Source organism: Lontra canadensis, unplaced genomic scaffold, assembly GCF_010015895.1.
Source record: "Lontra canadensis isolate GAN:19392208 unplaced genomic scaffold, GSC_riverotter_1.0 scaffold1, whole genome shotgun sequence".
Classification (NCBI taxonomy): Eukaryota; Metazoa; Chordata; class Mammalia; order Carnivora; family Mustelidae; genus Lontra; species Lontra canadensis.
In genome coordinates this window covers 1071471-1098376 of record NW_022630995.1, presented here as the reverse complement: position 1 = coordinate 1098376, position 26906 = coordinate 1071471, and the positions used below count along the sequence as shown (strand labels likewise).

The window sequence follows — 26906 nt, the reverse complement described above, 5'->3', positions numbered from 1 at the left end:
GGGGCGGGCCGCAGCCGTCCCTTCCCTGGCGCGCGCGCCATGACGATCACCTACAGCTGTGTCGCTAACGGCCGCGCGGTCCTCGCCGAGCTGGCCCTGACCGGCGGCTCCTATCAGGTACCCCCGCATCCGGACCTCCGCCCCGGCGGCTCCCGCCTCTTGGAGGGAGGTGCCTGCCGGGCCCGCCCCTCTCCACGCCGCGCGGCCGGGCGGCCCCGAGCGGGAGGTGGAGGCTACAGGCCCCGCCCCGCGCGACGCCGGCCTGTGGAAGCCGCGGAAGCCGCGAGCGGCGGATCCGCAAGGCGGGGCCGCACGTGCGCCGCCCAGCGGTCGGGGTGGGTGGTGCACGCGGCCCGCAGGCAGCCATGGCAGCCATGGCAGCCCCGCGCGGTTGCAGTTGCGGCGGCACGTCAACAGTTCGTGTCCCCCGCGTCCGCAGGCAGTTGTGGGACGGCTGGTAGGTGCATAGTCCAGGGTAGAGCTGCGGAAGATGCGGCCCCGAGGAACAGGCGGGACCCGGAGTGGCGCCGGGATGAGCTCGCGGTCCCGTTAGGACCGAGATCGGACGCAGCTGTCGCACGGCGTGAAAGCCCTGCTCGCGGCGGGGCGGGGCTGCGGCGGCGGCCCGCGGACCCCGCACGGGTACTGGGGCGGCGGCTTAGCGGCCGCGTGAGGCAGGACGGCCGGAGCCGGAGAGGGAAGCGGCGACTCCGTGCGCGTGGAACGGGGCGCTGCGTGCGGGGCCGCGGGAGCGTCAGGGCGGCGGGGCGCAGGCTAGCGTGTGCGGCCGCAGAGGATGAGCTCGGGAAGGCCGAGACGCTGGCTCGGCGCGGGGCCCGGGGCGGCCGCAGGGTCGGAGCGTGTCTGGAGAACCTGCTCGGTTATGACGTGGGGGGAGGTCTGGAGCGGGAGAGCCGTTGGGACGGCGTCCTCACGGTCACCCAGCCGGGACCGCGTCCTCGCAGTTGCTGGGGAAGGCGGGCGGGGTCCGGAGGAGGAGGAGGGCGGATCCCGAAGAGACCGTGAAAGTCAGGGAGCTCGGTCAGGCCTAGGACGAATCTCGACGTGCTTTTCAGTCTCCGTCCCGAGTCGCGGAGACACAACTCAGGACGGCGTGTCAGCTTCAGGTCCACAACGCGATGATTGTCCGAGTTTTTCCTCAGGCGGCGGGAAACGGGATGGAAACCAGGTGGAGAAGCGAGGCGGTGAGGGAGGGGGTCGGGGTTCAAGGGGACAGAGGGCGCCGGGGACAGTTGAATGTTGCTGCCCGCTGAAGTGGCCAGTCTGTGTCTGTCCTCCACGTCCGTCCCCGACGGTTTAGGTCGCGCTCAGAGGGGCACGGCCGGTGGCTGAAGCCGGTAGAAGAGCGCAGAGAAGCCGGGAGTGAGGGGAGAAGAGGCCCAAGAAGCAGAGACTGTCAGGAGAGGACAGAGAGGGGCGACCTAGACCAGAGCCGCGGGTCCCGGACGCCCAGAGAAGAGAGTCCCGAGAATGTGTTCTGTGCTTTGTGCCCCGAAGCAGCTGAACAAGATCTAAAAGGTGCTCATTGGCTCCACGTTAGATGATCGCCCGAGGCGCCTGCGTGGCTCTGCCGTCGCCTCAGGTCAAGAGCTCAGGGTGCGGGGATCGAGCCCCGCGTCGGGCGCCCTGCTCAGTCTTGAGTCTGCTTCCCCCCTCTCTCCCCCTGCTCCTGCTCTCTCTCTCTCGCTCATTCTCTCGCTCTCAAATAAAATAAATAAAAATCTTTAAAAAAAAAAAAAAAAAAGATGATCGGCGACTTGCAGGCAGCAGTTGGGAAGAAGCGGTGGAGGCAGAAGCCGAATTGCTGGAGGCCAACTGCGTGGGAGATGAGGAAGGCAGGAGAGAGAAGTCAGACATTCCAGAAACGTAGACAGGGAGTGAGACAGGGTGAAAGCCGAGGCAGAGCCTGTCCAGGAAGGGGCCTGGTGTTTCAGAACAGGAAGGCGTCCTGCGCGTGCAGCTGCTGGGAAGCCTCTGACATCCAGCTCAGGTCCTGATCTTGCGGTTGTGGGATCGAGCCCTACCTCCGGCTCTGCGCTCAGTCCGCAGTCCGCTTCAGATTCCTTCTCCCTCTGCCCCTCCCAGCTCATGTGCCTTTGCTCTCTTTCTCTGAGAAGGGGGGAGAGGGAGATCAAGGGGTTGTGAGAGCAAGCCCCATGTGGGGCTCCCGGCTCAGTGCGGCGTCTGCCCGGGATTCCCTCGCTCGGCCCTTGCACCCACCCCGAAGCACCTGTGCTTGTTCTCTCACTCTCTCAAACAAATAATTTAAAAAAAAAAAAAAAGAAAAGAAAAAAGGAATGTGGCTATTCAAATGTTCCTAGGTAACCTTCAGGTTCCTTTCACACTTCTAAGGTAAATTAATAGGACTCCAGAAAACTAACTGTATTTGAGATATTCTGGATAATCGTCAACACCTTGCACATTTCCCCCCAGAGAAGGAGCCTTACAAGAAACAGAAATAAGGGACCCCGACAATTATTTGTTTTATAGAAAGAAATCAGTGAATAATATTGAATAAAAATTTTTATCTTAAAATGAAGAGAGAAGAATGCTGAAGAAAAAAGAGGAAGGGAGGGAAGGGGAGGGGAATGCTCAGGTTATTCAGAGAAAGCTGAATACTTCTTTAAGATTCGTTTTTATTCTAGAGAGAGAGCATGTACACAGGGGAGGGACAAAGGGGGAAAGAAAATCTCAAGCAGAGTCCCCGTTGAGCATGGAACCCCCACCCCACCCAACACAGAGCTCAATCTCATGACCCTGAGATCATGACCTGAGTCAAAATCAAAAGTTGGACACTTAACCCTGAGCCACCAGGCACCCCCAGGACTGAATACTTTTAATCCATGAACATTTTTAGGTATAGTTTCAGTGACTAGAGGTCACTGAAAAGATGTTTGATTAGATAGCACTACCCAGCCTTAAAGCCACGTGTCAGATGTGACTCAAGATTGATTCGTGTAACCTGTATTTGCACACATATAACTATACACACAACTATATGTATATCTGTGTAATTTTCATATTTTCCTTCAGATTCAAATGACTATTTCATAACTTGCTTCTTACCACACATTATGACTAACCACCCATTAGTTCTCCTAGTGAACACTTGGTCTTTAATAAGCCAATTAGACCATTGGTAAATTTAGAGAGAAGAATAATTAAAGACACTACAGTGTTCCACAAAGTAAATGCTGATCATTTATTTTTAGGAAGCAGTGGCGACCATGCTTAAACTAGTGCTTCTTAGAGCAGAGCCAAAGACCATAATGCAGATGGGAAGGTAAGGTCTATTCTCATAGAAGTCAGCTTGCTTTTTGACAATAGTAATGACATTAGGGAAAATAAGGTCAGTTGCACATGCTCTCGAACCCTCAGAAAGGAGAACTGTATGTAAAAGTGTAAGATCAAATGAGAGTGATGAACACCAAATTCAAAATAGTGGTTACCTCTCCAAAGGGAAGGGAGAAAAAATGAAATGGGGGAAGGGTATCCATGGGACATGAATCGTATCTGTAACATTTTAAACAGATGGTGGGTCTAAAGTATTCTTGTTGTCTTATTTTTCAAACTGTTTTTAATATACCCAAAATATTTCATTAATGAAAAAGGAAACTTCCACTTGAAAAATCTTTAATAAGACCACTCTAAGCCACTTGGGACGTTACAAGGTATGGCCTAAACCAATCTTGACACCATTTTACTAGTAAAACAACAGGTGGGAAATAAGAGCATCTATTACTTCTGGACTCATTTTTTTTTTTAAGAGCAGGTTTGTTTTAACCTTTATGTTGTAAAATAGGACAAAATACAAAAACTCATCAAGCGAAAGTATAGCTTTATGAAGCTTTACAAGGGAATCTCCCCACCAACTACCACCTCAGCCAAAAATACGGACTAGTGCCAGCCATCCCCAAAACTCCCCACCATGTGCCCCGTCCCATCCACAGCATTCCGACCCCCACAGCACTTAACCTTGGGTCTTCATCACCTCATCACCTAAACATGCAACCTCAGGTACAAGAGCCTGATCCTGCCTAGTTTTTTTCTTTTGGTGTCTTTTAAATCTCTCTAATCTTTATTTCCCCACCCATCCCTCTCCTTTCCTTATAGTTTACCATTGAGGAACCTGCAGAGCGTAGTTTCCCACTCTCTGGCTCTGCTAACTGTATATCCAAGATGCAGTTGACAATGCTTCACGCAGCAGGGTCCACAGGCTGGATCCCTTTTACAAGGCGAGAGGTGTTTTTTTCCATCAGATGGCACATCTGTCTACCTCTATCTCCTTCTGACATGCTAGCAGCCAGTGATATTCCTTGCCTGTACCCTAGAGCCATTCATTGATTGGGGAGCACAAAATGCTGACATTCTAGTTTTGTTCTCACTTATTAGCCAGCGTGATTTCCAGAGGAGATTCTTTTCTCGTCTACTATTTGCTTTCCTATATTATGCATTCTGATTTGAATCTTTGGAAGATCTCTTCCTGAATTCCTAAGTCCTATATCCACCTGACTATTCTGTGTCTCTGTTGGATGTCTCATGGGCATCTCAAACTTATGTCCAAAACCAAGCCCCCGCTGCCCCCGCTGCAGACTTCCACATACTATTTTTCTAGTTCCTCAGGCCTGAAACTTTTGTGACCCTCGAATTCTGGCTCTTTGACATCCAAACGCAATCCATCAGCAAATCCTGTTGCCTTTCCCTTCCAAATATCCAGAATCTAACCGCCTCCAGCCCTACCATAGGAGCCACGCCACCATCATCTCTCTGGGTTCCTCCATACAAAGTTAGGTTGTCATCATGGTTTTTTATTTTCAAGGATTTCTCTCTCAAACCTTGATTTAATAGCCTTTGTAATTAAGCAAAATATGCATGTGGTTCCAAAGTCAAACTGAAAAAAACAAGTTTTCTGGTTCCAAAGTCAAACTGAAAAAAACAAGTTTTCTTTAAGAAGTCTAACTTTAGAAAGAAGAAGAAGGAAGAGAAGGAGGAGGAGGAGGAGAAGTGGGGGAGGAGAAGGGGGAGAAGTCTAATTTTCATTCCTTTCCTCTCCACATTGTTCTCCCTTCCCCCCAGACAGGTAACCATTTTGACAAAGTTTTCAGTTTGTCATTTTCTTTTTTTCTTTTCTTTTCTTTCCTTTTCTTTTCTTTCCTAGAAGAGACACATGCCTATATAGCATTTCTCTTCTGGGAGCATATGAGAATGATAGATAAATGGTACTACCTCATACCTTTGTTAATTACAATGTATCCTGGACTTTGGGTATTCAAGTTTTTTAACTTTTAAGATGGCTTCTGAACGTCACTCACTAATAACATACTAAGCATAAATTTAGAATATTTCCTCCCTCACATCCAATATCAACTTATTCAAATCACATATATAACTTTCAGAGAGATGATAGAATTAGCAACTCTTTTTCAAAAAAGACTCCTCACAACTTAGAATAAAAATATTTTCCGGGGCGCCTGGGTGGCTCAGTGGGTTAAAGCCTCTGCCTTCGGCTCAGCTCGTGATCCCAGGGTCCTGGGATCGAGCCCCACATTGGGCTCTCTGCTCAGCAGGGAGCCTGCTTCCCTTCCTCTCTGTCTGCCTCTCTGCCTACTTGTGATCTCTGTCAAATAAATAAATAAAATATTTTTAAAAAAAAAATTTTCCAAGTGGAGGTTATGTGTATCAATCAATATAATCATTAAAAATATTCGTAGCACATTATATTCATGATATGATATGAAGGATTTATATGGTAAGGGCAGGCACATACTTTAAATTTTCTGCCTCTGGGATTATCTTTTTTCCCTGTTTCTGAGATTCGTCATTTTTGTGTATATCCAATTTAACGTTTTTCCAGGTCTACTGCCTGCTAGCCATTTGGATATAGAATGTTCAGAATGACAAGATTAAAATCTAGGCACCAAGCAACTATTTCTGTTGCCGTATTTTTAAATTTTCTGGATTGTTGGGCAGTAAAAATGGAGGCACTTTCCAAGAGTCTTCTAGCTTCTTAATATGTGACTCTGAGAAGGCATAAAAGGTCAGGTAAGATACACTATCACATACTATAAGGAAGTTTAATTTCCCCCTCTCCAGTTCATCGTGTTCCTCAGAATATTTAGTATTGGTTGTTTATAACTTTTAAATTCTAATCTATCATAATAGAAAGCTAAGAAACTCCAAAATTAAATGTGTCTACCTAAAGATACAGGGAAAGTAAAAATCAGTGAACATAGCATTTTCTATTTGATGACAATCTTTTTTTTTTAATGACAATCTTTATTCACTCTTAGAATGAGTGCTAGCTATAAAAAGCCATCTTTTAAAGATTTTATTTATTTATTTGAGAGAGAGAGAGCACAAGCCCTGCCTTTGGGGAGGGTCAGAGGGAGAGGGAGACACAGACTCTCCGCCGAGCAGGGGGCTGTATTGAAGGACCCCAGGATCATGACCTGAGTGGAGACAGATGTTTAACTAAGTCCCCCAAGTACCCCTACCAAGGCCATTTTAAATATAGATAGATAAATAAATGGATACAGTTTTCTCTTGATTGTATTTTATTTTATTGATGACATCCTAAATACATATTCTAATTTTATAGTTTTTATTTAACATAATTTAATCTTTCATATATATGAAAGATTGTCTAGTTCTCATTATAAAAAGTTATCTACAGAGCTTGTATACTACTGAGAGCTTGAAAATAGTATCTCTGTAAGGGTACTTAATTTCTTCAATGTTATCATGTAAATTAATGTATTCTTTTCAAAGCTTTGTCTACCATACTCTCTTTATTGATGGAATCACTTACCTATGTGCTACAGACAATGCCTTGGATACCATAACACCATCTGCATTTCTTAAAAACGTAAGTAATTTCTTATACTACTTTAAGGACTTTCTCAGTGATTGAAATTATGAGGTCTCTGTTTTATAGTGTGCTAGTAAGAGTGTCAATAACTAAAAGCAGATCATTTGTCTATAAAGCAGAGCTATTAATGACCTTCAGAGATTTCTTACCCTTATCCTTCATCTGCCCTGTTTCCACACTTCTCCCAACCCTAAAGCAAGGTCTGCAAAGACTGCCCACACAGATCCATTAGACTCTCTCTTTGTATTTATCTTGTTCTTTCAAACTAAGAGAGAAATTAAACTTTACTAATATTTATTTTACCATTTCAATAGCATGTGTATTTAATTTACAAATAGGGGTGCCTGGGTGGCTCAGTCAGTTAAGCATACAACTCTTGATTTTGGCTCAGCTCATGATCTCAGGGTTATGGGATCAAGCCCCACATCAGACTCCCCTGCTCCGCGGGGAGTCCTCTTGGGATTCTCTCTCTGTCCCTCCCCCTCAATCATGCATGCTCTTTCTAAAATAAGTAAACAGATCTTTCCTAAAATAAAAAATAAGTAAAAAACATTAATGGAAAAAATCAGTCAGCAATACTATAGTGACTAACAGATATTCTCCAAATTCATGAAACATGCATATATTTAATTAGTGTACTGTCTTGCTTTAACACAACTCAAACTGTAACCACATATAGAATCAAGGATTATAAGGACTAATACTGAAATTCACTCTTCAGATACACTTGAATAACTGTTAGAGTGTAGATGCTAACCACTGTTAGCGATTTAAGTGACTATTTAAAATTATCCTAATTTTCCTCCCTCTCTGCTATTGTGACAAAACATTTGAGCTTTACCACCGTTGCTGGGGAATGCAACACTGAGTACGAACAATTGCAAGAATTCCTTCTTGAGACCTTGAAATATCCTATGACAACCATAAGCGTTTGGAAACAGAAAAAAAAAAAAACCATAAGGGTTTGAAAGATAGTACCATGACATTCCGCTGGGATTGTTTCTTCATCGTTGAATGGCTTTGGAGTGGGGGAGGAGGAAGGCAAAACGAAAAACACTTACTTAGAAAACATCATGGACTCCTTCTTTGTGTGCCAGAGGTGAGCACCTGCTCTTGCTTTTGAGTCCGCAGGCATACCAAAGACTCAGAGTGGTATTTGCAGCCTCACTGCCTGAGCTTGTGATCTGTGCGAGAGCCACAGAGAAGACCGGGCAAGCACAGGTTTCGTACATAACAGCATCTTCGATTGGAAAGGACACCCTGCCACCAAAAAGCTAGAAATGGTGTGGCAATAGAATATTCTTCTATTTCACATTTCTGCCAGACTCTGCTTCAAATAAACATTTGCTCTGTGATTCGCCAGTTGAAATTATCTATATAGGTTAAATATTTCCATTAATGTCCCCAGGTTAGTGAAACTTTTCTGAGAAATCCTTTGATGTCGCAAGAACATTTTTCTCCTTCAAATGCAGTTGCTGCAGATTTTCAACAAGTATTAGGAAAGTATATGGTATGTAACCTCCAACTGTACTCCTTTTTTTTTTTAAGATTTTATTTATTTATTTGGCAGAAATCACAAGTAGGCAGAGAGTGGGGAAAGCAGGCTCCCTGCTGAGCAGAGAGCCTGATGCAGGGCTCGATCCCAGGACCCTGTTATCATGACCTGAGCCAAAGGCAGAGGCTTAACCCAATGAGGCACCCAGGCGCCCCTCCAGCTGTACTCCTCAACATTGTATGAAAGCTGACGGAACAGTTTGGAATTAGGAGATAAGAGCTGTAAAGATGAGTGAGAATTGAGAATTTATATCTTTATATAATGATAAAGAATGACATCCTTGATATATGGATAAGTGGATAAAGCAAGAGAGAGAAAGTTTGTACGGTATACTATTATTTGTTTACCATTCTTATTTGCAACCATTTGAGAAAGAGAGAATAAATACAAATATGTGTTTTTGTTTGCTTATAGTGGAAAAAAGGGATGACAGCAAGAAAAGGATAAACCACAAACATTTTAATCTTTGCCTATTTAGGGATAGGGGACAAGAATAGAAACTAGGCCTCCCTGAATGAAACTTGTTTTGGAGATTTGACTTTGGAATGGAACCATGTAAATATTTTACATAATTATTAAATACTACTAAGTATTTAAATAGTTGTCCTCAGAGTGAAATAAGACAGTCACAAAAGAACAAATACTGTGTGATTCCACTTATATGAAATACCTAAAGTAGTCAGATTTATAGAGACGAAAAGTAGTATGGTTGTTGACAGAGCCTGGGGGAAAAGTATGAGGAGGAATTAGTGTTTAATGGGTACAGAGTTGGGAATGAGTTTAATGGGTTCAGTTTGGGAAGATGGAAAATGTTCTAGAGATGGTGGGGGTGGGGTGGTAACTGTACAACAATGTGAATATACTCAACGCCACTGAGCTAGATAGTTAAAAATCATTATAATTATAAACTTTGTTATGTATATCTTACCATAATAATTTTTTTAATTTTAAAGTGATCCCGAAAACTCAAAAGCAAAAAAAAACAAGAACCTAATTGTGTATTGAGCTGATGGCTCGAAAGACAGTGAAAATTTATTTCAAGTGACTTTAAAACACTATAATTTGATTGTGTATTCCTAGTGAGATTATACCCTAATGATAGAAGAACTAAAAATAAATCTTAAAGTATTTATTTTCAAGTACCACATTGTTAGTGATAACATTGGTGTTGCTATTCTAAAATTGGTTTATATAGATATATTACTTTGAGTAATCATGTTAATGTCATTAGGAATCAAGATTTTCAGTAAGAGTTGCAAATATAAAGTCAAAGAATTAAGTGAAACCTTATAATCCTAAATTTTAATTGAAAATTAAATATTTTTTAAAAGAAAATCAAATAGTGAAAATTTTTAATTGAAAATTAAATACTGAATTTTTTTCTTTTTTTTTTTTAAGATTTTATTTTTAAGTAATCTCTACACCCAATGTGGGGCTCAGACCCATGACCCCTAAGATCAAGAGTTACATCCTCTACCAACTAAGCCAGACAGGCACCCCAAGAATTTTTTCATTGAAAATGTATCTCATGATATATTTTCTCAAAAAAAGTATTTCCTAGCCTATCCACTGCAAAACATTAGAAATAGCAAGCAACCCAGGAGCAATGTGCCCCCTTAGCATCTAGATTATAGTCTCTAAATACCATTTTACACTAGAGGAACCAGGCCTGACTGCAGATATCAGGGAGGAAACATGTAAGCCAGAAGTACTTTGTCATACCAGAAACAAGAAAGCTACCAAAATTCACTGTGCTCATGTCAAAGGCTTTAGGAACCAACTTAAAAAGGCTAACACTGGTCAGTGATGGAATAACTTGAACATCGTAAAGAATAGTAACTGCAGTGGGTTGTAACATATCAAATGTCTTAAATTCCATGAGTTCTAGATACTATCAAAGACGAAATAATTCCTCACCAGTCAACTCTGGAAGATACTAAGGATCTATCTTATCACTCTAGAAACCAATAAATAAAAGACTCAATCTGTTCTGACTTTCCTATTTGAACTGTACCTCAAAGAAAACAAGTAGTTGGTAGGGAAAAGGTTTTTTTGGTCTTAATAGATGTATTCCAGCTGATAAACAAAGAAGAGGTGATAAATTTTACTATTTTATAATCGCTGATGAAATCATGGACCTGAGCAGTCATCATCAATGACTAAAAATATTAGGTGAAAAGCTGATGAAGAACTTCATAACAGATGAAATGGCTCAAGACACCCAAACCCACTGATTATTCCGAGGGTCACAATAAGGGAGATGATCGATCTTTAGTTATGTTTCCTACTATTATACAATGAGTAGTATACAGCACACGTCTGAAGTATGCTTGCCCAAAACATCAAACCTGAATATGACCAAGCCTTTATACCCAACTACCAGTTTACAGGAAATCAGGGACCACATTAAATGATACCACATCAAAGCAATCAGCAAAATCCAGAATATGAGAAAATCTACAAGACAAAGAATCCAATTTCTTCAACAAATAAATTGCAACAGTGAAAAAGTTAAGGAGAACTCATAGATTAAAAGAGACACATATCCACTAAATGTGGACTTTGGATTCTGGATCAACAAAACAAACATTTAAAAAAAACTAAAAACTATGATTTTTTATAAATTTGTACCCAAACTGGATGTTTGATGATATTAAGAAATTTTTGTAGATGTGATAATGATGTTGTGGTTTTATTTTTAAGAAAAATGAGGTCATATCTTTTAGATATGTAAACTGAGGTGTTTACAGATTAAAATAATATACTGTCTGGGATTTGCTTTGAAATAATACATTTGGGGAAGGGGGAATCAGTAGTAGTACAGATGAAACAAGATTGACTGTGTTGATATTAGGTGATGGGTACATAGAGATTGATTATACTGTTCACTCTGCATTTGTGTTTGTTTGAAATTTTCCATAATAAAATATTCTAAGTATACCTTTTTAGTATTATATTATATTATATTATATTATATTATATTATATTATATTCTCTTACAAATCAGCAGCCTAAAACAGCACACACTTACCATCTGATAGTTCATGTGAGTCAGGAATCCAGACCTCACATAACAGGTTCTCCTCTCAGGGTCTCCCAAAGCTGTGGTGAGTGTTATCGGACAAGCTATACTCTCATCTGGGAGCTCGAGAAGATTCAGCTTCCAGGCTCATTGAGAACCTGTTGCAGGATTCATTTCCTTAAAGGATGCAGCTTTTTGCTGGCTGTTGGCCAGGGGACACCCTCAGGTCCTAGAGACTGATAATAGTTTCTTGCGGCTTTGCCAGTCTCAATATGGCTGCTTCCTTCTCAAAGGCACCAGAGGAGTCTCCCTACACCAGTTTACTAAATTTTATATGTGACATAGTCACAGGAGTGACACCCCCATCATCTTTGCTATTAGTTAGAAACAAGTCATACTTGCGGGGGGAGGTTTCAAGAATGTGATGCATTGGGTTTCCCATAGGCTGTGTCCACCACAATGCCTGAAAAATAACTAAGGATAGATGCTTTTATAGTAAATTCATAAATTTTCTTATGAAGAATTCTGCAGATTCAACACAGCCAAAATATATTGACATAGCTCCCTGAAAACTAGTTACCATATGAAAATATGCACATTTCGAGCAGTTAACACACCTGACGTCAAAGAAATTTCTGTTTAACATTTATAAACTAAGGTAAGCATTAAATCTGTAGAAAATTTTATAAAAGTTGTTGAATTTCTAAAAAAAAAAGTTGAGTTTCTTACACAGTAGTTAACAAAATAAAAATAGTTTGGAGAAATTTAAATATGTGTGTGTGTATGTGTGTGTAGAAGCTGAATGCCAATGAATGGACTATGAATACATTATCTTAACAAAATTTAAATGATTCCCTCAGGTTAAAAAAGATGAAGCATTTTTTATAAGGAGAGAAAGAAAAAAAAGGAACAAAAAAAAGACGAACCATTCATCTGAACTTGATTATATCTGCAAAGACATTTTTTCCCGGGAAGGTCACATTCCTAGCCAACTGGTGTTGGGAATTGCACATATCTTCAGGCGAGGGACACAATTCAACTAGCAACCTCTTCTTTCTATACGTACCTAGCGAGCCCCTCACAGACCATCAGCTGTAAATTGCATGCTCCAGTAACCAGCAAGATCAGAGTTCTGTTTAAGGTGGATTTGAGGGGCTCCTGTGTGGCTCAGGTCATGATCTCAGGGTCCTGGGATCGAACTCCGAGTCGGTCTCCCTGCTCAGTGGAGTCTGCTTCTCCCTCTCCCTTTGCCCCTCTCCCTGCTCATGCTCACTTTCTCTCTCTCTCTCTCACCCTCTCTCAAATAAATAAAATCTTTTTTAAAAGGTGAATTTGATAACTTGCCAAAGAGCAGAGGTTTTTAATATTTTTTAGTTTAAAAATAAGGCTTATTAATAAAGTAAAATAACACAAAATATATAAGGCAAAATATGAATGTCTCCTACAATCTCAATCAAATCCCCTGAAGTGAGCATTCTTAACAGACAGCCTAATGTGTAACCTTCCAGAATTATATATAAATATGCATATAGACAAATATATAATAAATGTATGAGAATATACATTTTATATGCATATGTTTATAATATATATAACATAAGTTTATACATAACTTTTAAATTCACAAAACTGAGGTCATTAATGCAGTGGGTTAAAGGCTTAATCTCTGGAGCTTGACTGTCCTTGTTTGGCTGCGTAACAATTTGGATACCTTATTACTTTCAGTCTCCGTTTTCTTTTTTTTTTTTAATTTTAATTTTTTTTATTTAATTTTAATTTTTTTAATTTTTTTTAAATTTTAAGTGCACTCCACAACCAATGCAGGACTTGAACTCAAGACCCTGAGATCGAGAGTCAAGCACTCTAGCAACTGCACCAGTCAGGCACCCCTCAGTTTTCTTCTTTAGAAAATAAAAGATGACAAAAATATTACTTTATCAGGTGGTTTGGGAATTAAGTGAGTTAATATGTGTGAAGTGGTTAAGACAGTACCTAGCACATATTAAGTGCCCAATAAGCTATGATTTGATATTGTTCTGCAGCTACGGCTTACTTTTTTAATAGAACACTCTCGTAGAGATCATTTTTGTTAATATGGATAAAATGGAAGATATAAAGAGGAACAAAGGACAAGAACAATGAAAGGAAAACAGTAACAAATATGGTAAATATTAGTCCAACTATATCAATAATCACGTTAAAAATTAATGGTCTAAAAAAATAATGGTCTACATACAGTTCATTATTGCTCTTAACTGGGGACACAGATTATCAGGTTAGATCAAAAAACTGTCAAGAGAATGAGAAGACAAGCCACAGACTGGAAAAAAAATATTTACAAAAGACACATCTGATAAAACTACAGACTGGGAGAAAATATTTGCAAAAGATACATCTGTTATCCAAAATACATAAAGAACTCTGAAAACTCAACAATTAGATGATAAACAAGCTGATAAAAAAATGGGCCAAGGGGAACACCTGGCTGGCTCAGTCGGTAGAGCATGCGACTTCTTGATCTTGAGGTTGTGGGTTTGAGCTGGATGTTGGATGCAGAAGTTACTTTAAAAAATGAAGTCTTGGGGCGCCTGGGTGGCTCAGTGGGTTAAAGCCTCTGCCTTTGGCTCAGGTCATGATCTCAGAGTCCTGGGATTGAGCCCCACATCGGGCTCTCTGCTCAGCAGGGAGCCTGCTTCCTCCTCTCTCTCTGCCTGCCTCTCTGCCTACTTGTAATCTCTGTCTGTCAAATAAATAAATAAAATCTTAAAAAAAAAAAAATGAAATCTTGGGGCGCCTGGGTGGCTCAGTGGGTTAAGCCTCTGCCTTCCTGGGATCGAGCCCCACATCGGGCTCTCTGCTCAACGGGGAGCCTGCTTCTTCCTCTGCCTGTCTCTCTGCCTACTTGTGATCTCTCTCTTTGTCAAATAAATAAATAAATCTTTTAAAAAGTAAAGAAATAAATAATAAAGTCTTTAAAAATAAATGGGCCACTGAGCTGAATAGATGCCTCCAAAGAAGATGTACAGGCAGCAGATAAACATGAAAAGATGGTCACATCCTGCATCATTAGGGGATCGCAAATCGAAGCGACGGTGAGATAGACTACACACATACAGAAAGGCCGAAATTCACCCTGGGCCAGAACCTGATGCTGACTAGGAGCTCATACTCGCTGCTTGTGGGATGCAAAATGAAACAGTCACTGTGGAAGACAGTTTGGCAGTTTCTTAGAAAACTACACACACACTTACCATGCGCTCCGGCAGTCGCAACCCTGCTATTCACACGAAAGCTTGCATGCACGTGTTAGAGCAGCTTTACTGATAATTGCCAAGACATGGAAGAGCCAAGACTGACCTTCCGTAGGTGAATAGGTAAACTATGGTACATCCAGACAACTGACTGTTATTCAACACTAAAAAGAAATGAGCAAGGAAGCCATGAAGAGATATGGGGGAATCTTCAGTGCATATTAATAAGTGAAAAAAGCCAATATGAAAAGGCTACTTGGTTCCAACTATGTGACATTCTGGAAAAGACAAAGCTGTGGTGACAGGAAAAAGACCAATTGTTGCTAGGGCTTAGGGAGAAGGGAGGTGTGAACCAGTGCAGCACATCATTTTTAGAGCAGAAAAAAGATAAGGTCACATCAGTTTATACAATCTACAAAGGAGAATCAATAAAGTAAATCATTGGGGTGCCTGGGTGGCTCAGAGGGTTGAGGCTCTGCCTTCGGTTCGGGTCATGATCTCAGGGTCCTTGGGATCGAGCCCCACATCGGGCTCTCTGCTTGACGGGAAGCCTGCTTCCCCCTCTCTCTCTGCCTGCCTCTCTGCCTACTTGTGATCTCTGTCTGTGACAAATAAATAAATAAAATCTTTTTTTAAAAGTAAATCATTGTCTAATAGGGCAGTGAAACTGTTCTGTGTGATACTGTAATGGAGAACACCTGTCATTACACATTTGTCCACACAAGGGAATGTACAGCGCCAGCAGTGAACGGTGATGTAAACCATGGACTTTGGGTGATGAGAAGACATCAGCGGAGGCTCATCCATAGCAGCAAATGCACCGCTGTAATGTGGGATGTTCATAGGGAGCTGGGGGCAGGGGGCTGGAGGGGACAAGAGTAGGTGAGGACTCTGCTTTCCACTCAATTTTACTGTGACCCTAAAACATCTTTCTAAAACACTATATAAATATATAAATAAATAACTTTTTTTAAAAAAGCTTCCACCACTGATTGTATACATTGAAATATTGATCTCCGGTCCAACCCCCAGACCCTTTTCTCAGCAAGATTAAGGTGGGACAGTCTGAAGCTTGGTTGATTTCTTATGCTGAAAAGCAAGTGAAATATACTTTTGACACTTTTGTTCAATTTGTACAACATATTGTAATAGATTTCAATTATAGAAAATAATATTTGTATTATCTTTCACTTCTGTATAGATGAAATACAATAAAAATCAAGATGATACCCCGATATCTACACTGAGGAGTCAAGTAACTGATGTAAAAAATATTATGTCCCAAAATATTGATGAAATTTTGGAAAGCGAAAACAGATTGAGTATCTTCACTGATAGAACCGATGATCTCCAGACAACTGTAAGTGGTGCCACCTGTCTTGGTATCTCAGTGGGCTCAAAACGGCCAAACGCACGTACATACCAGGGATACTGTGGGATCATCCTATGTTGCCGAATTATGGCTTTGTCAGAAAATTATTGGAATGCAACTAAAATTTCTTTTATAAAACAATGAAAATTAAAAGCCCATTAAAATAGTAGGTAGTTATCAGCATAACAGATACATTTCCTTTTTTTTAAGATTTTATTTATTTATTTGACAGAGATCACAAGTAGGCCGAGAGGCAGGCAGAGGGGGAGGGGAAAGCAGGCTCCCCGCTGAGCAGAGAGCCTGATGTGGGGCCAATCCCAGGACCCTGAGATCATGACCTGAGCCGAAGGCAGAGGCTTTAACCCGTTGAGCCACCCAGCCACCCCAGCAGATGCATTTCTTACATTAAGAAGTACACAGGTTAGTCAATAAATTGCAAGGGAAGTAGAAGTTACCAAAAAATGGGTTGAGGATGTGTATCAATTGCAGTGTGTGGTCCTTATTTGGAATTTGACTCAAACAATAAAAATGAAAATTTGCAACTTCATGAGATAATTAGATATTTGAACTCTGACCTGATATTAGATAACTTAAGGAGTATCATTAATTCTTAAGTGTGATAATGATACTGTTCTTTAAAGAGTCCTTACTTATTAAAGATACATATTAAAATATCTCAAATGAATTTATGTAATGTCTGAGATTAGCTTCAGAATAGTTCAGGAGTAGAATGGGGTATAAAGGAAACAAAATTGTCCATAAATGGGCGACTGTTAAAACTGGATGTTGAAGGTGCCTGGGTGGCTCAGTCAGTTGAGTGTCTGACTTGGGATCAGGTCATGATTCTGGGGTCCTGGGATTGAGCCCCAAGTGAGGCTCCCTGTTCAGGGGGAAGTCTGCTTCCCCCTCTCGCTCAGCACCCCTCCCCAGCTCATGCTCTCTTTCAAATAAATAAATAAAATCTTAAAAAAAAAAAAAAAAACCTGGATGTCAAGTATATAGGGTTCATTATGCCATTTTGCATATGTTCAAAATTCTCTATTAGCAAATACTTTTAAGGCAATCAGTAAGGGTTGAATACCTTAGAGCATTTTAAAATTTAATTTTACAGATCTTTTCGAGAAACACAGCCACCATGTAAAACAAAATATACACATACTTTATACTCACCAAGTCCTATCAATTCTACCTCCTAAATCTTTTTGTTCTTGGTCTCATTTTTTCACTTTTAGAAACAACTTATTAAGATATTATTTAGATAAAATAATATTCACCCACTTTAATCATAGACTTTGATGAACTGTGGTACTTGTGTACAATTGTGTAACCACAGTCAAGTTATAGAATAGCTTTTTCATCTTAAAATCTTCCTTACTGGGGCGCCTGGGTGGCTCAGTGGGTTAAAACCTCTGCCTTCGGCTCAGGTCATGATCTCAGGGTCCTGGGATCGAGCCCCACGTCGGGGTCTCTCCTCAGCAGGGAGCTTGCTTCCCCCTCTTTCTCTGCCTGCCTCTCTGCCTACTTGTGATCTCTGTCAAATAAATAAAACCTTAAAAAAAAAAACCTTACTGTCCTTTGCAGTTGACCCTCCCCGACCCCTGACCCCAGCCTACCACTGATCTCCTTTCTGTCGCTATAGTGTTCTTTTCTAGAATTTCATATAAATAAAATTATAAAATACACGTTGTGCTTGGTTTCTTGACTTACTAATAGCTTTCTGATATTCATGTTTGTGTGTGTTAATATATTATTCCTTTTCATTGCTGGATAATAACCCACAGAATGGCTAAATTCCACTTTCTGCCCATCCCAGTGCCACTCACTGTGTCAATCCATGCACTATTATTTCTTGTCTAACTATTGTCTTCCCTCTATTTAATTTCTCCCTATTTTTATTTTTTTTAATTTTTTAAAAAAGATTTTATTTATTTGACGGCAGAGATCACAACTAGGCAGAGAAGCAGGCAGAGAGAGAGAGGGAAGCAGGCTCCCTGCTGAGCAGAGAACGCGATGTGGGGCTCGATCCCATGACCCGAGCCGAAGGCAGAGGCTTTAACCCACTGAGCCACCCAGGTGCCCCTCGTTCTCCCTATTTTTAGTTCAATTCTATTCCAGTCATCCTCCACACTGAAACTAGATTCTTTAAAAATGCAAGTATCATGGTTTCCTTTCCTAAACAACAGTTTTTTATTTTGGCATAGTTCCAAGAGTTTGTTTGCTTTGGTTTCCTTGTCTAAGGAGACATATCCATAAATAGGTTGTTAAAGCTAATATCCAAGAAATTATTGCTTATGGTTGTTGTTGTTGTTAGGAGTTTTATGGTTTCAGGTCTCCCATTTAGGTCTTTAATCCATTTTGAGTGTGTGGTGTAAGACAGTGGTTCAGTTTCATTCTTTTGAATATAGTCCAAAATGAATAAAGGAATAAAAATATGTTAAAAAAAACTCATTTTCTCCTGGTTATAAAGATACTCATATTGTTTCCTTAAAGTTTTAAATCCTGCTTCTTAAACATGGATTTTTTTTTTAATTTTATTGATTTATTTGAGAGAGACAGAGATAGCAACAGAAATGCCGAGAGAGAGCAGGAGCAGGCAGAAGCAGGCTCTGCATTGAGCAGGGAGCAAGACTCAGGGCTCGATCCCAGGACCCTGGAATCATGACCTGAGCCGAAGGCAGATGCTTAACTGACTGAGCCACCCAGGTGCCCCTTAAACATGGATCTTTAAAATATCTGGAATTTTATTTTTGCACATAGTGTGAGATAGTAATCAAAATTTTATTATTTTCTGTTGGAAAAACCAGTTTGCCCAAACACCATTTATTGACTAGCTCAGCCATTCCTCTTTGGTTTGTAATGCCGACCCTATCATATATCATGTTTTCATTCTTCTAATTTATATATAAGTATTCTACTGGTCTATTTCTTTATCCTTGGACCAGTACTATACTGTTTTAGTTACTATGGTTTTATACTATGGTTTTTTTAAGTTTTATAAGAAGCCTTAATATCTTATAGGGCAAGTTACTTTCTACCTTAGGAAAATTGTGTGGGCAAGTCTTATTCTCTCTTTCAGCAAAATTTAGAACCTACATCTTAGGTGACACACACTCAAATTGTTGGGGTGTTAGCTGGAATTACGTTAATATGGGGAGGATTGACATCTTTAAAATATTGTTGTCCCACCTCTGAACATGCTACATGTCTTCATTTTTCTAGATCTTTCAAAAGCTTTTTTTGATTAATAGAAACATAATCAATTTTTACATTCTGCCTTTGTATCCTAAATCTTAGTGAAATTTTTCATGAAAGTATTGTTTATCTATGGATTTTTTTGCATTTTCTACATAGAAATTTTATCATATATAAATAATGACTGTATTTTTTCATCCTTTCCAATATATATATATTTTTTAAGATGTTACTTTTAAGTAATTTCTATACGCAACACAGCCCTCGAACTCACAACCCCAAGTTCAATGGTCATATGCCTTACCAACTGAGCCAGCTAGATTCCACTTATTTACTTACTTACTTACTTACTTATTATTTTGCTTGTCTTACTATGTTAGCTAGCAATGCCAGGAAAATGATGAATAGAAATGGTGATACCTGAAATACTTGTTTTGTTCTCAATTTAAAATGATTATTTCGGGGTGCCTGGGTGGCTCAGTGGGTTAAAGCCTCTGCCTTCAGCTCAGGTCGTGATCCCAGGGTCCTGGGATGGAGCCCCACATCGGGCTCTCTGCTCAGCAGGGAGCCTGCTTTCTCTTCTCTCTCTGCCTGCTTCTCTGTGATTTCCATCTGTCAAATAAGTAAATAAAATCTTTAGAAAAAAAAATTATTTCTAACACTTCCCAATGAAGTATTACATTTACATTCAGAGTTTGATATTTTGTAACAAGTTATACAACTTCCTCCCTATTCCTCATATGCCAAGAAATTTTATCATGAAAGCAGGTTGAATTGTATCAAATGCTATTTTTACATTGAGATGATTTTTCTTCTTAAACTTGTTAATATGATACATTGCACATTAAACGTGTGTGTTGGATTCAGTTTTATAATTTTACCTTTGTGGCCTCAAAAGACTGACTCTCTCAGTGTATAAAAGCTGTATACTATATGCCATGTGAGGCTGCATTCTTATATAATTTTTATATCTTGTGCCTATGGTTGGTTTAATTTCCTCCTTCCTAAACTCTTAATTTTTTAATCAAGTTTTTTTTTTTTGGTCTTTTCAAAGGAACAGATTTTGGTTTATTTTTAATTCTGTTCGAAACTTAATGATTTCTAATCTTTTTGCTTCTAGTTCTTTCCAATGCCTGTAGCCACATGTAAGGTTCTTTTCTGGACAATATTCTGAAACCTGGTTATTTCTTTGCTTCTGCGCCCTCATGCCTCCCTCTCAATTTAAAGACAAGTACCTTGAGGCCATAAGGCTTGGGTAGGTACCTTATTATACCCTTAATCTTATCTCTAGTGCAGGGCAGAATCTTTTTTTTTTTTTTTTTTTTCAAAATTTTTTATTCTGAGAGTGAGTGAGCGAGATGGAGAAGGAGCTAGGGGAGGAGCAGAGGGAGAATCAGACTCCCTGATGACACGGGGCTCAACCCCAGGACTCCAGAATCATGACCTGAGCTGAAGGCAGATGCTTAACCGACTGAGCCACACAGGCGCCCCAGAATCTTTTTTTTTCTAATTGAGGTAAAATTAGTACTTTAAAGTATATAATTCAGTGGCGTTTAATACATTCATAAAGTGTATACCCAACATCTTACTAGTTCCAAAACATTTTCATCCCCCAAAACGAAGCCTCATACCCATTCATCAGTTATTCCCCTGCACCTAGGAACCACTAATTTGCTTTCTGTCTCTACGGATTTACCTATTCTGGCTATCTCATGTAAACCAAATCATATGATCTATTGGGTGTCTGGCTTCTTTCATGTAGCGTGTTCTCAAGCTTCATCCACGTTACAGCATGCGCCAGTAATCCATTCCTTTCTGTGGCTGAGTAATATTCCATTGTATGGATACGTCTCTACGTGCTTATCCAGTTGTCGTCAGTTGGTGAGCATTTGGGTTGTTTCTGCCTTTTGGCTATTGTAATACTGCCCCAAACATTCGTATATAAACTTCTGTTTGAAAACTTTTCAATTCCTCTGTGTGTATACATAGGAGTGGAATTGCTAGGTCATATGGTAATTGTGTTAACTTTTTGAGGTGACTTCCAAACTATTTTCCACAGTGGTTGAACCTAGTAGTGTAAGAGGGTACCCCAAAATACCCACCAGTAGTGTAAGAGGGTTCCAATTTCTCCACATCCTCTCCTACAATTTTTTTTTTAATTATAGCTGTCCTACTGGGTATGAACTAGCATCTCATTTTTTTTATTAGCATCTCATTTTGATTTCCATTTCCTCAATGACTAATGATGTTGACCATCTTTTCACATGCTTATTGGCCATTTATAGATCGTCTTTGAAGAAAGTCTATTCAAGTCTTTGCCCAATTTTGAATGGGTTTGTGGGTTTTTGTTATTGAGGAGGGGCAGAATCTTAAGGGGCATTTGTCATTAACCACCTTTTCAATCTTATTTCCTACTGTTTGGACCAAAAAAACATCAGCTTATCCAGTGTTTCAGTGTTCCACATTTCGGCACCCTCTCTATTCCTTTTTCATTTCTTCTTGCAAATCGGTCATTTGGTACCTTGATAAATGCAGTCAGAAACGAGAAGTCACACCACTACCATTGTTTTCCAACAGTTTCTTCCAAAGTGAGACTCAATGGGCAATTTGTTCACCTTCCAAGTTGTCATAGGAGATACAAAACCATCAGATATTTTATTCTGAAGAGCATAGGTCTTTATCTTTCCAGCCCCAAATAGCCGTTTCTTCACAGTTTACCAACCCTGGTTAAACCAGTGCCACATGTTTCAGATTCTTGTAATAACAACATCTCATCCGACCAACTGAGATATTAGAGAAACACTAGCTGTACCAACATACATCAGTTTTCAGTGTTTTAACTAAACAGGTTTACTTCTCGGTTGTATAAACAGTCTAAGACAGTTTTTGGTGGGCATACTTTCACATGGTAATCCAGGAACCCAAGCTTTCCCATTTTGTGACTCTGCCATTGCCTTGGAGCTCGGCGTCTTTCAGTTTCCAGTAGCAGATGGTTAACCAGGGGGCGGAGGGAGCACATTCACTTACGTCCACTTCAGCCCCAAAGTGAGACCCATCACTTCTACCCACAACCTATTGGTAAGAATTAGTCTGATAGTTTGCCTCAGTGCAAGAGGCAGAGAGGGACGCAGCGTAGGGTGGGGTGAGGAGCCTGAGAAATGTGGCCTGTGATCAGAGTGACGGTTGCCAGCAACAATTCCACGTGACGGAAGGGGGAGTCAAGTCTTCTGTGGATAGTTGGCTGTCTTTGTCCCATCTGCCGTAAAGGAAAGTCTAAAGGAAGTTTTTTGGTAGTTGGAAAATTACTTCAGAGAAAAAGTCCGAGTTTCAGCAAAAAATTAAAGAAAGGAGAAAGCGGTAACGGTTTAGGTAATAGTAAATGACCATTGATTGCAGTACAAGTGGTGAGAAGTGCTTGGATTCTGCATATACTTTGAAGATGCCACAAATTGGAACTGCGGACAGACTGAATGTGGGTGAGAAAGAGCTGAGAAGGAGTCCCAAGTTTTGAGCTTAGTTAACAGGAAGGAGGAGAATTCGGTATAGTTCCATTGCCTCACGTAAGCCCAGAGTTTAGCCTGCTGTACCGATGAACAGTGAACCCCCAAGCCCCGGATGACAGAAGCCACATCCTCACCCTCCCAAATACAGAGGAGCTGCACCATAAGTGCAATTTTTCACTGCTCTTCTAGGTTCCTGCAACAGGCCTTACTTTCTTCCAAATTCAGCTATGAATTTCAGTTTGCTTGTTATATTTTATCTAGCACTTCTGAGTAGTAATAGTGGCAGGAGGGTTGAGGGGTTAGCTAATCCACCATATCGCTAGATCTTTTAATTTCTCATTAAATTATGTCCTTTTTTAAAAAGATTTTACTTATTCATTTGAGAGAGAGCACAAGCAGGGGGAGAGACAGTGTGAGAGGGAGAAGCAGACACCCCCCAAGCAGAGAGCCCAACTGGAGGCTCAATCCCAGGACCCTGAGATTATGATCTGAGCCGAGGCAGACGCACAACCATGTGAGCCACCCAGGAGCCCCAGATTACATGTCTTTCTTATGGGGAAAGTGGCAACATCTAAACACTATGAAAATATGGCCCCCCCCCCAAAAAAATTTTAAGAGATTTTATTTCACCCTACGGCCTTACCTTCCAAACAAATTTCACTTTTATGCATGCCTGATTACATGAAAAAAAATTACTTTCTCTTTGAAGCCAACTGAATAGAAGTAGCTCAATAAAATATTTGACTAAAGTATTTTAGTTTTTCTCACAATATTTTCACACAGCACATAATCATTCTCACTAAAACCTCTATTTTAACAAAATTGGTTCTCTCTTTTCTCTTGATCTTTATGTAAAAGACTCTACTGCATGTTCTTAGTAAACAGATTTGGCTTTTTAATAAAAACTAGGCCCATAAGCTTTCTCTCAGTCAGTCTATAGGTAAATATGGGTCATGAATTATAATTTGGCAGATTAAACAGGTACATTTATTTTGGTATACTCTCAAAACTCTAATAAATTGATAGGTAAAGCAATAATTAGGGATTTTAATGTATAAAACAACGTATAAAATGTATAATGTGTAATAATAACACATGTATAATGTATAAAAAAACAAGAGAAAGGTGCCTGGGGGGCTCAGTCAATTAAGCTTCTCTTTGATTTCGGCTCAGGTTATGGTCCCAGGGTGGTGGGATTGAGCCCTGTGACAGACTCCACACTCTGCCAGAGTCTGCTTGGGATTCTTTCCCTATCTCTCTCCCTCTGCCCCTTCCCCTGCTCACACTCCCTACGGTAAAATAAGTGAGTTCAAAAAAAAAAAAAAAAAGAAAAGAAAAGAAAATAGAGAAAAGGGGCACCTGGGTGACTCAGTGGATTAAGCCTCTGCCTTCAGCTCAGGTCATGGTCTCAGGGTCCTAGGTTCAAGCCCCACATCGGGCTCTCTGCTCAGCAGGGAGCCTGCTTCCCTCTCTCTCTCTGCCTGCCTCTCTGCCTAGTTGTGATCTCTGTCTGTCAAATAAATAAAATCTTAAAAAAAAAAAAAAAAAGAAAGAAACAAGAGAAAAGACAACAGGTAAGAAATGTCAACAATTTTGGAAGCTAGAAAATGGATTATGAGTATTCGTTAGCAAGTTGGTAGAGAAGACAGTAAGATGCAAGCCGATCCGGGTCATAGAACCTTGGAAGGGATCAGAAAGTGGAGAACATGGTATATGTAAGCATAGACATGCAGTGTTTAAGTCTGAGAAGAAGAGACCAAGTATAAAGGCTCTAAAAGGAGTATGTTACCTGCAGGGCCTTTCCCACGTTTTACAGCCATATTGCTTCCTCTCCCTACCCCTGACAAAGGATAATAAATATTATTTAAAGACAATATCAGAGAGGCTCTAAACTCAGACACCATGTGCAGTTCAGGCCAGAGTGACCAGCATATTAAAGTCAGATGGATTAAGTGAAAAACCTGATCTTGAATATCTGTATTTTGAATATGGTGACCATTCCCCAATCTCTGTCTACAGAAAAGTTAACAGAAGGTAATACATCCTCGAAATAAGGATAAAAAAACACATGAAAGCTTACTCATAGGACAAAAGAGATCTTTTGGAAATAAAAACAATAGTAAAAATTTAAAATTGAATGGAATTATTATAATATAAAGTCGAGATACTCTCTCAGAAAGGAGAGCAAAGAGAGAAAGAGGAAAGATAAGGAAGACAGTAAATTAGTCTGAGAGATCCAACATATGAATAACAGCAATTTCAGGGGCACCTGGGTGGCTCAGTGGGTTAAGCCTCTGCCTTTGGCTCAGGTCATCATCTCAGGGTCCTGGGATCGAGCCCCACATCGGGCTCCCTGCTCAGCAGGGAGCCTGCCTCTCCCTCTTACTCTGCCTGCCTCTCTGCCTACTTGTGCTTTCTCTCCATCAAATAAATAAATAAATCTAAAAAAAAAAATAATGGGAGTTTCAGAAAAAGAACATGAAGGAATCAAAGGGGAGGAAATCAGAGTAATACAAGAAACATTCCTAGAACTAAGTAACATGAGTTTCCAGATTGAATGAACAAAACAAGGACCATAGCCGGCTATGTAATCCTGAAATTAAAGAACATCAAGCAGGGGAAGAGAGATTTTAGTTTTCAGAGAGAAAACACAAAGGCTTGGCCATTAGAATAGCACCACATTTCTCAATAGCAATGTACAGGTGCTGAAGAAAAGCAGAAGAATGTTCTGTGTTAGGCACTGTTGGTGATGTAGCGGTGAGTGAAGCGTACCAAAACCTCTGCCGCCATGAAGCTCACTTTCTTGACAATAAGTAAAATTTGCACAATGTGGGGCACCAGGGTGACTCAGTCAGTGAGCATCCGACTCTTGATTTCGGTAGTTCCGGTTATGATCTTAGGGTCGTGGGCTCGAGCTCCATGTCAGGCTCCATGATGAGAGCAGAGCCTGCTTAAGATTCTCTCTCCCTCTCTAAAAAAAAAAAGATAAAAAATAAAAATTTATATAATGCTAGATAAGAGGTAAGTACTCTAGAGAAAAATAATGTATTGAAGGGGAATATTATTTTTCTGGATGGAGAGGGGAGTAGCAATGTCTTTAATGAATTAATTTTTTTAGAGAGAGTAAGTGAGCAGGGACAGGGACAGAGGGAGGGTGCAGGAGAATCTCAAGCTGACTCCATGCAGAGCGCAGAGCCCCACGCGGGGCTTCATCTCATGAGCCTGAGATCATGACCTGAGCTGAAATCACGAGTCGGCTGCTTAACCAACGAGCTACCCAGGCTCACCATGGGGGTGGGGAGTAGCGATTTTAAATAGGGTTGTAAGGGATTTATAAGTGAAGATGAGGAAACTGAAGCTCAAAGAGTGAGTAACCTGGTCGCGGTCATGGAGTTAACAAAGCTCACACAAGCCCAGCTGAACACAGTAGGGAGGGCGTCTGGAATCTTGGTGCATTGATCATACCGTAAAAGCTGTTCACGCTTACTGAGACTCTGAGACTGGTCAAAACCAAGGTCAGGCTATGCTTTCAGACAGCTCTGAGGAGGACTGGGGTGTGCCCACGAATCCACATACAGAAAAGAAAACATGATGTTTGTGTTCATTTTTATTTCAGGCCAAAGAATCCCAAAAAACAAGAAAGGCTCTTAGGAGGATGTGGTGGAAACACTTCAGAAAGGTCATAATCATCACTGTGGTCATTCTCCTCTCCATCATCATCATTCTTCTAAGTATGAATGTGATACCAACCTGACCCCTTTCCTCCCTGTGCCCAGCAATTACCAATAAATGGTTACGTGTAAACAGAGGAGTCCACAACCAGCAATTACGAAAGTATCCTCTGGTGCAGGAAGACTGCAGGAAGCGGGGCTTGGATGTCCTTCCTCGTGCCTCGGTGGGCCTCGTCCCTGCTGCAGTCCCATTTGTTGTTCCCACTTCCAGCTATTTCCCAGCCTCTCGTCCCTTCGTCAAGACGAGGAGCACAAACCGTGGAATCACATCACTGAAGCTTAACCCTCCACTCAGCCACATACCAGCTGGGTGACTCTGGACCAGTTATTTAACCTGTGCCCTTGTCTCCTCATCTGTAAAATGGAGCTGATAGCAATACCGCATAGCATT

General features: G+C 40.8%; 1 protein-coding gene across 2 annotated transcripts; it reads left to right on the top strand.

The window, feature by feature from the left end:
• Positions 1-26906, top strand: LOC116881632 (vesicle-associated membrane protein 8-like). 2 transcript variants are annotated; one of them, XM_032881590.1, is made up of 6 exons: positions 1-117; positions 3234-3304; positions 6790-6886; positions 8298-8399; positions 15919-16077; positions 26401-26906. In XM_032881590.1, the coding sequence occupies exons 1-6, from the start codon at positions 40-42 to the stop codon at positions 26536-26538; spliced, it is 645 nt and encodes a 214-aa protein (XP_032737481.1). In that variant the 5' UTR covers positions 1-39; the 3' UTR covers positions 26539-26906. The 2 variants fall into 2 exon arrangements, with proteins under 2 accessions (XP_032737481.1, XP_032737557.1); XM_032881666.1 differs by lacking the exon at positions 8298-8399.